We start from the raw sequence: 14,136 nt of genomic DNA, 5'->3' as shown, positions 1-14,136 counted from the left end.
TTTCTCTAAATTTTTGATAATGAATACAGCATTTGGTATTCCATTAGCTATTGAAATCTGATACCCCAAGTTTGGAAGAATGAGAGGAAGGAGGAAGAATGAAGGATATGAATGAAAGATTTCTAATAATAAATATGAGACGAAAGTTTTGTAAGTTTATAACATTATTTAAATATTTGTTATTTATATACAGGTTATTTACATTATATATAACAATTATAACATGATATGAGCCTTTAACAAGTCGGAAAAAAAACTTATTCTTAATCAGATATAACATGGAAGTTATCAGGAGTTGCTTCTGTTTCTTACAAGCGTCATCACATAAACTAACTATGGTAGCAATAGATCATACTTTTCATTCATTGTAATCAATCATTCAATAATTAAATTATCATACAATGCTTTTAGTGTAATAGATCATTCATTTTTAATACAAGATTTTAAATGGCAGTAACAGGTCCACAGGATTGTGATAAATCATACAATGAATAAATTGATTGTATTGTTTATTCAATGGCTTGATTGGTTGTATTCAATTATACAATGGTTTTCAGATGATAATTCATTCAATTTTGTTTTGAGAAATCATACAAGATTTTAATTTACAATAAGAAATAATTCACTGGATTGTAATTGATCATAAAATGATTAATTAAAATGATTCTTAGACTAACTTCATGGTAATAAATCATATTATGATTTAATTGATGTAATAATGCAAACAAGTTTTTAATTAATTGCAATTTATCATACAAAACTTTTAATGAGATGATCTGTTACAAGTGTATGGTTTCTGTACATGCCAAATTAGAATAATCTAAACATAGATTGGAAAGGAATATTTACAAATAGTTTTTCATTTAATCATTGAAAGGAGTATAGCTTTAAATTTCCGAAAAATCTATTTGGAATTAGGAAGGTTTAACAATTGCATGCCTTATGTCTAAATCAACACCCAATATTAATTAATATCTTAATGCAATAAGGGGATTTTCATATAGAAAGAATACATTGTTCAAGAAAATGACTAAAATATCTAATTAAAATGAATGAAATTTTCTCTTAAATTAACAGAAACATGAAAGGTATGAAGACAAGATTGCAGTAGATCTTTGAATAGCACAAAATATAATAGCACCAAAAAATAAATAATAAAAATGAAATGAAATAAAAGGGATGGACATAGAATTATTTCAAAAACATTTTAATGTTTTACAAAGTTGTAAAGCATTATTTATAAATATATTTCACTTTATGCTATAAATGAATACTTATTTTGTATTATTGTTTATTATGGCAAAATTCTACCGATTATATCACATTTTGTCTGTAGCATGTAAAATTCTACTCTTTACACCATCTTATATTTGCCACAAATTTATAATAGTCTTTATTCATAATTATGTTTCCAATAAACACATAACATATATTCTATTCTTGTTTCCATAGCAACTACTTTAACTTCTTTGAGCACATCCAAAACAATGTGTCTGTTTCACTAAGTACAAATTAACTATAGTTTGCTTCAAAACTATTCACAAATATATAAAAACATCCATTATAAAAAAACTGATCCTTGAAAATCGATCACTGTCCAAGTCTGGCAAGAAATTCAGTACATACTAAGTTTAACGTTACTTTTAAAAGCATTTTGCTTTGGTGACAGTATAATTTTTTGGATCACTTTTGATTTTCACAATTTAAGTAGGTTAACCTTCTCCCACAATGCTATTAAGCCCAGTCTAGGAAGGGCTATCAGATGCCACACACAGAACTAAAGCATAGTTTCGTATCTTGGTTCACAGATCCCATGACTGTCCAACAGAGCACACAGCACTATCATAAGTCATCATATTGTGACCTTACACTGTGACCTATTTAGATTTGTCCTTCTGGAGATTTTAACAGCGTTTATCTACACTATTGGGAGCTGAAAGAAACCAAAGAAAATTACTTAAATACTAAAAAAAACATCATGCTATTTGAACACTTTTGTTAAAGTAATAAATTTTAGTATTATGCGTAATGGTAATAAAGCTAAAAAAAAAAAAAAAATCAATGAATCTTCAGTCATGTAAGGTAAAATCTTGTAGCAAACACAAATGCAGAGTGACATAAGTTATTCCAGTAGACGACATGTACTAAGTCACCAACTAATGAACTAAACCACTACAGTATTTAAATGGTAGATAAGAGTAAATTTCAACTTGTGACAAACATAAAGGAAATATTGATCTATATCTTTTAAGAGTTAAATCAACAGGAAATAGTTTAATAAACAGGTCAAACGCGTTGTTTTGTGCACCACCTTCCCCAAGATGACATGTTTGGGTGATCCTAAGTCTCCGCAACATTCAAGGTAACCTTCCACTTTGTCCATAATCTCATAATAATTTCAAACATACAAATACCAATAATGATATCATAAATTCATGCTCATTTCAAACCATGCCATGATATAATACAATATAAGATCTTTTCATCAAAGCGATAATTCAAATTGAAACTATCACATGTAGATCTGAATTGTAATATAATTACTCACATCATAGCCTGTACTGGATGGAGGACTATTGTATATTCGGTTGTGATCAAATATTTTTTGGCCTCTTTGATTATAAATATCAGACTCATTGGAAGCAGAATTGTTGTTAGAGTGGATGATTGGAGCAGCATAGCCAATTTTACCATGACTGGAGTGGTTGGACCTCATTGAGCCAGTGGGACTCATGGGAAGAGAGGCAAGAGGGAAACTGGGCCTATAATACGCAGGAGCATCCAAAGCTAAAAGCAGGGAAAAAGGAAAAAAAGCAAGCAATTAGATATGGTATAAAAAGCATTAAATATTTGCAGTGATAAATAAATATATATGTATTTTAAGCAGTATAGTAGTTTTAAAAAATATTTAGGCACATCCAGGGACAATTCAAAACATAAACATAAGAACAGTCCATTATGTTTGTGGCAAAACATACTCGTCAAATCCACAATATAGTCATGACTACTTCAATATAGCAGTTCATGTTTATGTTTGGAAACGACCCTGAATGTGGATATATAGACAACTCATGAATATATCAATGAATATATAAGTTTATATGTAACAAGCACCACACACTGAATAATATTCACACCAATATCTAGCCTAGTAAAATATGTATAATATATAGATAGATCTCTACTATCATCACACCAAATTGTATAAACATCAAGTAATAAGCAATGATTTGTTAGTATTGCTGAAACCATGCTCTATGCTATGACTCGTAAGGGTTTGTAAGATGAAGGATGATCTAGGGCCTACATGATCCCTAAGATGTTGGATGATGACCGAAACATTTTGCATACGCAGCTTTCTTCCTAGAGAACATATTCAAATTTAACATGTAAGGGCCTACAAGTCACGACAGACTTCAATTAGATAATGAGAGTTGTTCCCCTTTACTCACCTCTCATCATGTCTCCTGCTTTGAGGTAATATTGTTGTGAATCAGACTGCAAAGGTTTCTGTCCATGCCTCTTTCCTGAAATTGGGATTTTGTCAATTTTAAGCAAGTGCTTTCTCCTATAAAGATTACTTAACCTTTGCTGTCCTTGACAACCTTCAACAAATTTACTTGATTGTGAATGGTTTAATGGGAGCTATAAAAGCATATGTTAGTAAAGCATTGTATAATTCTAAGCCTAATGATATATGACCAAAGCCAGGATAATGCACCATACCATGAAGGAATCATTCAGGAATGGGTTTAGCAGATGTGAAGGATCTAAGCTGTGAGTTACCTACCTTGATCAGACATTTGTTTCTTTCGTTGTGATTTAGGGTAGGGTTTACGTACTACCGCACTCATGTTACTGTCAGTACTATAGGGACTGGTGGGCCGTGCTGTAGATCTTTGATGTTTGCGATATTTTCGTCCTACAAAAATAATTGGTGACCCACTGATAGCAGTACAATATATTTGTGCCATTGAGCACTCAGTTTTGTCAATAGTCTGAAACATCTGCCTCTATTCCAGCCTCTGATAGATATTTTAAAAGTTATTGGAGTCAGATGTTTGTCCACTGCAAGCTATTTCTCAGATTGAAGTGAAATGAGCTGAAATGTACTTCCTGATATTCAGCTGAGAGGTTCAACTCTTCCACAAATGCATGCTTTCTAACAAAATGAAACTAAAGGTTTGATGAAGATGGTGAAGAGTTCATTAGAAAACTTGTTATAGGTTGTCTGTTAAATTATATCTTTATTAGCTGAATAAGCAATGAAGATGGAAAGGTAAAAGAAGTCATAAAATAGACTAAAATAGTAGTATACTACATACCTCCTGCTTTAGGATCAGAGACTGTTGTACCTACAACTGTCAAACCAGACATTTCAGCAGCTTTAGCAACAGCACTGGCAAAGTCAGCTTCTGCGAGAAAAGAATCATCATCACTAAAATCATCGGAGCCTGATGAGGTACAGCTTGTGTTTGCCTGATCCGTACTGACCCAGCCTATAGGAGATGAATATTGTATGGTATGAGATGTGAAATAGAGGAACTATTATTGAGAATTGGTGCCGAACTGGAGAATGTTAAACAGAAATGGATTTTTTCCCAAGTATTTACTTTAATTTTCAAATAAAAAATTCTGAATCTCATGGACATTTGTTCATTTTTATATTCACATGAATTTAAATTGTGAATACCTATTTTTCTAAAGTAATGCCATGGACAATTTGATTTGACAGCTCATTGAAGTTCATCAAAATAAACCACGTCAAACACCATGGATTTGGCTAAGATTGAGTAAAATGGAATTTTTCCAGAACGGCTTCAATTCTCATCTAAATTTAAATTTTGTTAGTATATCATGTTCACTAGAAGTAGGAAACAGTTATCAGAAATGAAATGAATGGAGTTTTACGTCCTAGTTTTCTGCACCATGTGTGCTAATGAAGATGGTACAATTATCAGAGATATATATTGAAAGACAAGAAGCTTCAAAAAATAATTCAGCATTGGAGAAAAATGTTTTTTGTTAAAAACAGTGACCAAATTTGCACATTTTTCCATCAATTGTGTGAAATATTTTCTGTGTGTATGTTATTGTTTTTTTCCTATAATCAAATAATCTTTAAAACATAAATTTTACCAAAGATCAGCAGCCTGAACTATATTTTAGACGTTTCTATCAGTATAGTTGAATTAAATGACAACATGTAAAAACATGGCTTCACAAATTAGATTTAGTCAACATTACCATAGAAAAGAAATGGATTATGTCAAATTTTATGATGAAAAATAAATGAAATTTACCAGATTTTCAGAAAAAAAAATGATTTTGGAGTCTGGTTGTGATAATAATTGAAATATTAGCAGAAGTGTGATAATTGATAATGACATTATTTGGTTCCTGGAATTGCTTTTTCATGCCATTAGATAAAAATATCATTTTAACAAAGGACATATTATGATGTCATCACCAGAAAATGTGCATATTAATTATTTTATCAGAGAAATGTTAGTGGTTAGAATTGTCATTTTAACAACTTTTGAATTTTTAATAGAGATACTCAATAAATAATAAATTGTCAATCTTTAATTTCAAATAGCAATTTTGATCACATTTTTTGCATGCAGAGAAAAGCTTATAGGATATGTAAGAGAGTGATAAAAAAAAGCTAAGTTTTTGGTCCAAACACACAAAGACAAGTTTCCTGTCTAATTCTATGTATCACATAGACCTGGATCCTGTTCCAAGAAAAATCTTATGCATAATTCTTGTATGGTATTTGTAAAATTCCACACTTTTGACAAATTACATTTGCAAGATATTTTGAGGAACAGAACTCAGGAATTTTACCCCCTTAACAAAGAATTAAGCTATAAGCATGAACTTCTTAAACTATGAGAATGAAAATTTGCTGTCATGTGTTAGACCAGTTGATTAGTAAAAGAGTTAAAAGAGAAAATGGAAGAATGTAATGTAAATTGTGAATATGGTTGGGTCAGCACTTCACTGTAGACAAAACACATGCTATTAGTTCAAAATTACATTTAAAATATAAGCATAGCAGACGGGGTGCTGGGAGGCTGTGTTTCCCTTATCAATATGGTTTCTGATAGCCGAAACTATGCAATTTTTCAAACTAACTATGTTTTTTTTGTTTGCTGTCAATGGGTATGTGTGGGGGTGAAGTTAAAGATATATCAGCACCCCAGACTGCTATGCCTATTATAGCAAATACAATAACAATAAACAACAGCATTATATCGATATCGTTCCTGCTCCTGTCAATATAATTGTAAAAGTAGTGGGTGTATGGTATTTACCAAGCACAGTACTAGTCATAAAGCCTTGAAGCATCAATATAAAAGCAATTTCAGCAAGTGTTTAAATTGATTCATGCTTTGAAGCTGGTGGTGTTAAAACAATAGAATGTTGACTTACCATCTCCATTAACACTAGAATCTGGAGTATGACATTCCACTTGTCCTGGATCCATGTCAGACTCATCTGCATAATCTGGCATTTCTTCAGACACAGGAGAATCCCCATTTCTATAAATGGACAAAGTTAAACACAAACTGTATAATTAAAATACCAACAAAAAATGAGGATACATGATGTTTTTCTCTTCAGACGAAGAACATTTGACAGGCATTGGCTGGTGTATAAGTCAAATCTCAGTAAAATCAAAGATGCTATGAAGGGTGCAGTGTACTGTACAGAGAGCTTTTTAAGATTTAAAACAGACGATGTTATCCAAACTATCAAGTCCAGTTAGAACAGTTCAAGAATTAATTGAAGGATAGAAATATAAAGTGAACTTACCTGCCCTGATAATTAGGATGTACACATTCACTGGCAAGACTGGGCAGAGAAGATTGACAAGCTCTGTCTATAGATACACCTTCTGGTGCACACTGACTACATATTCTATTGTCTATATGATAGCCTTGTAGAGAGGCTGGGGTATAAACACTACCACCCATCATACCCCCACCACGCCCTTCTATATCACTATAATAGTTACGGGAGGGGTAAATATTATTATAGTCATTTTTATCACCAACATGGTGACATGGAGGGTAATACCCTTTACTAGGTGATATCCTGCCATCTTGGACAGGAGAATGAGTTCGTCTCGTATTGAGCTGTTTAGGAGAATATGGCCGACACTCATGTATCCTAGGTGAATGCATTCCAAATTCATTGTCCGAGTAGGGTACATTTCGTATATTAGGTGGCATCCTATCATGTGGAACTGGACACGAACAAGCAGAGATTTTAGAAACGGGTGAAATTGGACTGTGGTTGTTGTCATGCCGATGAGCAGCTTGACGTTCCAATCTGTGAAGAGTATTCATGGGTGATTCTGGTGGTGATCCTACATCACTTGGTGGTGGATGTTCAGGTGGAGGGGGAAGTAACTCTGACCAGTTCACCATGGGTTGTTTTCCTGGATATCCTTGTCTTTGCATTTTACGATTACGTTTTACTGGCATTCCAAATTCATCAGTGGTTAGGCTACCACTGTCACTTCCTGGGCTTAACATTTCAATATGTTCATGAGGACAACCTGAAAATGATGGTTGATCACATAAGCTGCATATTATATGAAGCTACAAAGCACATGGGGTTATCAAAAAAATGAAATGGTCTGCATCATAAAAAAGATACTTAAAGATTCTAAAGAAAACTCCATGAATCTTTTGATACAAGCATGTAATTAATAATAATTCAAATTGGATATTAAACTTACTTGTGTTAGGTCTACTATTGTCAGAATGAGAGTCACTGGATCTTAGTTCTGGTTTTTGGCAACTATCTCCAGAGCCACTGGCACTACTGTGAACATATGCATGATTTATTGGTCGAAATGTGGACTCCATACATGTCTGTAAAAAAATAAAAGGCAACTTAGGGCGATCAATTTTTCAATTACCCTGAAACCGTAACATTGTAGAATTTGGTTTTGCAAAGCGGCACCGTTTTACCATAGTTATTATTTCTGTCTTTACTTGAGGAGAAAGTTATATATTTTGTTGCATAAAATGTTGGAAGGAAGCTCATTAAAAAATAAAATATATTATGATGCAAATTTCACAAGTAAGTAAGGTTCTATATTATAAGGAATTTGAACTATTATTAATACTAACCTCATAAATGCCAACATTAGGTTGCTTTAAAAAGAGAACAAAAAGATTAATAAGCAGGGTGAACTAAAATCTACATAAGCCACACAAAATCTAACTTTCCAATACTTTCATGTATTATTCCATGCAATGAATCAAAATAGTGTATTTTGAATTTCCACATTTTGTTTAGTAATGTATCAATTAATAACAGCCATTAGTTTAAATTTTAAATTTTAAATCAGATTTCTTTATGTCTCAAAATATTCAGCAATTATTGCAGTCAAGCTTTAAAATATGTTTATCAACAATTAAGGCTACTGTGATTTTTTAAAACCACTTCAAAATCAGTAAAGGTTTAAATAGGTTATGCTTACTTCATAAATCCCAAGGGAAAGCTGAAGGGATGGAAAATAAGGAAATGATTAGTAGGAGTGATTAATCAAGTAAGGCAAGGTTTTCACAGGTTAAGAAGGGTTAGTTGAAATATTTAATAGGGTATCAAATATCATACAGGGTTTTGTTAGTTTAAGGTATAGGTCATAAGAAAACTGGTTGAACTTGTTTCATCTATTTTTGTTAAGGTTTGTTCTACGACACATTTTTTATTTAAATTATTGAGATTGAGAAACAAGTTCAACACTGTCTTCCAAGGAGAAGATAACTCTGATACTTACATTACTGCCTTGATGTGAACGTCCAGGCATACCCTGACCTGTATTTATCAGGGTGGTGGTGGCATATGGTGCTACTGAAACAGCAAGAGTCGAGTTGGGTTTCTGATAAAATGTTTTCATCTGTGGAATCGAGCCTGCTGTGTTATAAATATTCTGATCTTTCAATTCTACGTCCTTTGAGTTTGCGTCCAATAAACTCGCCAAGTCGGAATGTAAACCCCCATAACCTAAAGGGAACAGAACGCAAAACGACACCAAATTAGGAGAGAGCACAATTTTGAGAGAAAGGGATAGACCACAACATCGATTGGCAGGCAATTTGTTTGTCAAATTTTGTTAGCATGCATCAGTTGTCAAAGTTTGTCAAAGAGCCATTCTATGTCAAGTGCAAGTCTATTGAGAGCAGTCTAACAATATTCTTAGATCAGATTCCATGTTGTTCATTTAGAGAAACCACAATATGTATACATCAATGGTTATCTTAAGCAATCTTACCTGACATGTTGCCATGGATATTACCATCTTTCTGAGCATAAACTACATCAGCAACACTTCTATAATAAAATGAATATATATTAGGTATTAAAAGAAGAAGATAGAAATCTAAAATATATTCCTGATAAATCGCCATATTTTAACATTTTGGTTGATCATCTGTAGTATGAGTTTCAGCTTGGCTTTACACGTACCAGCAGATTGGATAGATAATTTCAAAACATTCATAAACAATGTAGCCAATTAAACATACCTTGAAGAATCTTCAGCTTTGTGTACAGGAACAGCTACAATAGAAATATAAAGAGGTCAGAAGCATAATTTGATAGTGGAACCAATATTGATCAAGTTTTCACATGCTTTTCATCAGTGCTTTATTATTTAAAATAGCTAGTATCACAAAAGAAGTTTAATATTTCTTGGACACTAATTTGAGAATCTGTGATAAAGGCTTTGCCATTCATCTGTGCTTTATTACTGAATTGAATGGAGGTCTCACTATGAAAGCATTCAGCATACTCACCACTGTACATGCCATTCTGTGCCAACTTCTTACGATTTTTCCTCTTTCTACATAACCAGATACTAAATATACACAATGCTAACCACAGTGTTCCACCAATAGTACTGATTAACATACCAATAAACCATGGTTCTTTCATTATATTAGGTTGCTCTGGACCTTTAATATAATAGAAATCAAGGGTAAAAATTCATGAAAAGAATCAAAGAAAGCTTTATTATAACGTTTTTTTTTTTATTTCAAATCAAAATCTGAATTGAAACAAATAAGTCAGAGATAATTTTCTGCTGAAAAAAACAAATTTCATCATTGACCAAACACAGTGCAATATCAGATGAAAAATAACGATTCATTTTTCATTGAAATTAATTACATTAAATGAGCCTTATACACATTATTTTTGGCTCGTCTAAAATACATGTCACAAGGCTTCATCCAAAAATTATGTCCCTTGGTATAGGGTGAGATGTATTAAAACCATAGAGTTATAAATAGAACCACACTTGACAAGTGACGTGCCGATACTGGAGGAATGCGGCCATTTTATAAGAGGTCTACCTTAACATAATGTCAAATGGATGTTATTGACAAACTTGCAGAGAAATTATGTTTTTTAGTTTTAGCCAACCAGAAAAGTATAGGCCATCTATTTTAAAAGAGTAAATCGGTCATTAATAGACATAATTTAACCTACCTGATGGAGTTAAAATCGGTTTTATGTATTAAAAAAAACTAGAACTGTTCCTATATACCCAAACAATTTAGAAATAGCTAATTAAAATACACATCCAGAAGAAATTTGGATAAAAAATTGTTAATATGCATGAGCACTACTAGAATCCAGTCTAGAATTTAATAATACATATTTATACCAATCTAGAATTGGATAATACACATGCATATCAATTTTGATGAAATTCCGACAAGAAATAAGAAAGTTGGTAATGCGTATGCACACAAAAAAAATTGAATATTTCCATCAAATTTAGAATTGGATTATACACATACCTACCAAGTTTAATGACATTTGGAGTAGAAATAAGAAAGTTGGTAATGCGCATGCGCTGAAGAAAAATTCAATTTTTCCATCATATTTAGAATTGGATTATACACATACATACCAAGTTTGATGAAATTCGGTAAGAAAAAAGAAAGTTGGTAATTCTCATGCGGACTACGCAAATTTTATAATTCCATCAAATTTAGAATTGGATTATACACATACATACCAAGTTTAATGACATTTGGATAAGGAATAAGAAAGTTGGTTATGCCCATGCGCAGAACAAAAATTCAATTTTTCCATAAAATTTAGAATTGGATTATTCACATACATACCAAGTTTGATGAAATTCGGATAAGAAATAAGAAAGTTGGTAATGCGCGTGCGAAAAATGCAAAATCAAAATTCCAAATTCGGCTAGCAAGGAATTGTTGCCAAACATCTTGAGTTTTCTAAAAACATGCAAATCGGATAACAAATGAGGGAGAAATATCGAATTTAAGAAATGTTACGCTAATCAAAATGGTGGCTGGATTGACGCTTCTGGTGAAATTTTTTTCGCTTATTTTAATTTGAATAACATTTCTAATAGGGCCCCTCACCTCAATGTTATATGCATGGACCTCCGTGCGTGACAGGCCCTGATGTCAGATTTAATAATAAGTTTATAAAATATTTTTATTTATCAGACCTGTAAAAACAAGTCTTGATCCATAGTCGGCACATTGACGTTACCATGTATCCAACATTAAATGAGGTCAGTGTGGACTCTAGTTCTTATTATATAACGCTATGATTAAAACTCATTGTCAATTCATAATTCATTTTATCCTAGAACTCAGCATAAATTAAACTCCAGTCAAATATTCATTTTTTTCTATTTTTTGCCATTGATTAAAGAGGATTTCCCTTCAGGGAATCTACCCAGCTATAAATTGTTATTTTTTATCGTACGATAACAATGGTTCCCATCATTCCTGTCTTCTTAAAAGTCACATGTCGTCCGTGTGTTAGCAATTGAGATTAAGTCGTCAGTCATCTTGTTTTTATTGTGAATCACTAGAACTCTGGGATTTTAATCCCATGGGGTCAAGGTGAACCTGATCTTTCGCAAGAAAAATTTCCAAATTTGGTTTTGTGCATTGAATCAAAATCTAATGAGACAGAAAAAATATTATAAATCTAAACAGTTATTAATTTTCAGGTCTGCTCTGAAATATTACTTGTTCCACCTGACTTATTTTAATCAATTTAAATCTTAAAAATAATTGCCTGTATGCACACTAAAGTGTTAAAAACAAAGCCCTGTAGCAAAATAAACATATCAATGCATAAAATCACAAAAATTTAAACACAATTAGAACAAATTACACCAAACGTTTTTAATTTCAGCAAATACAAGTTCTTCTATTCACTCTTTGATGCACGATTTCATTAATTAATTGAAGTTTTATTGACACAGCTCAAAGATAACAATCAACAATAAATAACACATAACGTGGTGTGCCGAGTGGAAGCTTGATCTTTTGTTATTATGATTTCTACTTCTAACTGAACATGAACATAGAACATTAGCACCTTGGTGTTAAATTGAACTCGGCTGGTTTTTATTGATAGTTTCAATTCTGTCTCATGTTTTAAACATACAATATCCACTAGGAATAAGATGTTACTTCTGTTCTCTATTCAGTCTACAGTCTAAACATAGCTATTTTATCATTTCGTCACCTTGGACCACTGATCTTTATTATTTTAACGTCCGATGGTAAAAGCCACTGGAGACTATCATATTATAACAATATAGTTTTTACTATTGTTAGTGTTTCTGTAAAATCAATCTATACAACAACAATAGAATTCCTAGAAATGGCAATATTGTGTTTCTGCCTGCAGCTATAAGACAAGAGTGCTAGTGTAAAAAAAGGTTCTGTGATAAAATTCGAGACATTGATATTATCATTATGAAGGGCCAGAATCCAGAGGCAATTTAACGTTCTCAAGAAAACAATCCACTACGTTAAAAAGAAGTTTAGTTAATTAAACTGCTAATGATATGGTTTAATACCAGAGTAAAATGTCTGCCAGCGAGAGCCAGTAATGATCTTTACATTGTTTGACAAAATCTCAAGGATCTCGAAGATCATTTCGGGAAACATGTGACATGCCAGTCCAGGTCAGAGACTGAATGAAATATGTTCTTTGTCTCTTAGCTACACTTGATAAAATTAGCTGAAATCTCCATTGATTCTCTGATAACTGAGGAAATATCAATTCAAAATGAAAATTAAATCAAGCCACTGAGAAGAAAAATGAATTTAAACAAAAAATCAATCATCAAAAACTTATTACATTTATTTATTGTTTTACAGGATGTGTTTGAGATTTGAAGCTTCCTTTTGGCCTTTCAATTATTTTACCAAATGCATAAAGATGTGCCAGAAAGAAAAGGATACTGCAGTTTTCATAAAAAGAATGAAAAAAATTTGAGTGTAGCCCAAGGGAAATACAAGAATTTCTGTCAATTTAGCATTTAGTATTGTTCCTATGGATAGCAGATTAACACAATATCAATAATTCACCACCAACTAAACCATTTGTTGAATAAAACAATTCTGGATCATATTTCAAAATAATTGCACATTTTTGTGTCTTTTCCAATTATCATATCAGGTTTCTAAAATCTGATAGTATCAAAGCTCGTTTAATATTTTAACTCAAATATGATGATTCACAAGCAATTACTGGAGAAGTGGTGGTATCCTCCAGAAAATTCCCATACTCTCGTGGCATAAATCTTATCGCAAATAATACCCAACTAAAATACCTCAATATTCTAGGCCACAAAGGAAACAAAGAATACTTAATTTAAAATCTTTCCACCTTTTTGAGTCGCGGCACATCAACTCAAGACAAATACTGCTATCAAATTCCTATTGTAGCCTGCAACTCATTGCAGACTGATGATTAAGAAAGGCATAATGACTCCCTCAGGTCCCATCTTGAATTTTTAATTCTAAAATACATTATATTCCCCGTTTTCAGACACTCAATGGTGTTGAAGAAAAAACTAAGTGCTCTCAGTTTTCTTTCCGCTTCAGTAAGCTCATGATGAAGATAAATGCAATTTCATTGTCTTAAGGAATTTTATTAATTTCATGCCTTCATTCTAGAGAGAGGTGGAATTATGGTGAAGCCAATGAAAAATGGTTTCTAAATGGTTACTCTGTTTTGATTGATTTCAATAAAATTTGACAATTTCACAATAAATCAAGAAAAACATTTCATGCACACTTTTAATGCAAGAGAAATTTT

General features: G+C 32.1%; 1 protein-coding gene across 1 annotated transcript; it reads right to left on the bottom strand.

The window, feature by feature from the left end:
- Nucleotides 1-2,019: 2,019 nt before the first annotated feature.
- LOTGIDRAFT_165578 (hypothetical protein) lies at nt 2,020-10,848 on the bottom strand (the record flags this gene model as incomplete). The annotated part of the gene is made up of 14 exons (XM_009062612.1): nt 2,020-2,040; nt 2,549-2,787; nt 3,453-3,527; nt 3,791-3,922; nt 4,326-4,499; nt 6,439-6,548; nt 6,823-7,570; nt 7,754-7,889; nt 8,151-8,174; nt 8,804-9,030; nt 9,299-9,357; nt 9,552-9,585; nt 9,822-9,980; nt 10,830-10,848. The coding sequence occupies 14 exons, from the start codon at nt 10,846-10,848 to the stop codon at nt 2,020-2,022; spliced, it is 2,157 nt and encodes a 718-aa protein (XP_009060860.1).
- Between the last annotated feature and the right edge of the window lie 3,288 nt (nt 10,849-14,136).

The sequence above is a fragment of the Lottia gigantea genome (assembly GCF_000327385.1).
Source record: "Lottia gigantea unplaced genomic scaffold LOTGIsca_52, whole genome shotgun sequence".
In the NCBI taxonomy this organism is placed as follows: Eukaryota; Metazoa; Mollusca; class Gastropoda; family Lottiidae; genus Lottia; species Lottia gigantea.
This window is presented reverse-complemented; position numbering and strand designations above follow the sequence as displayed.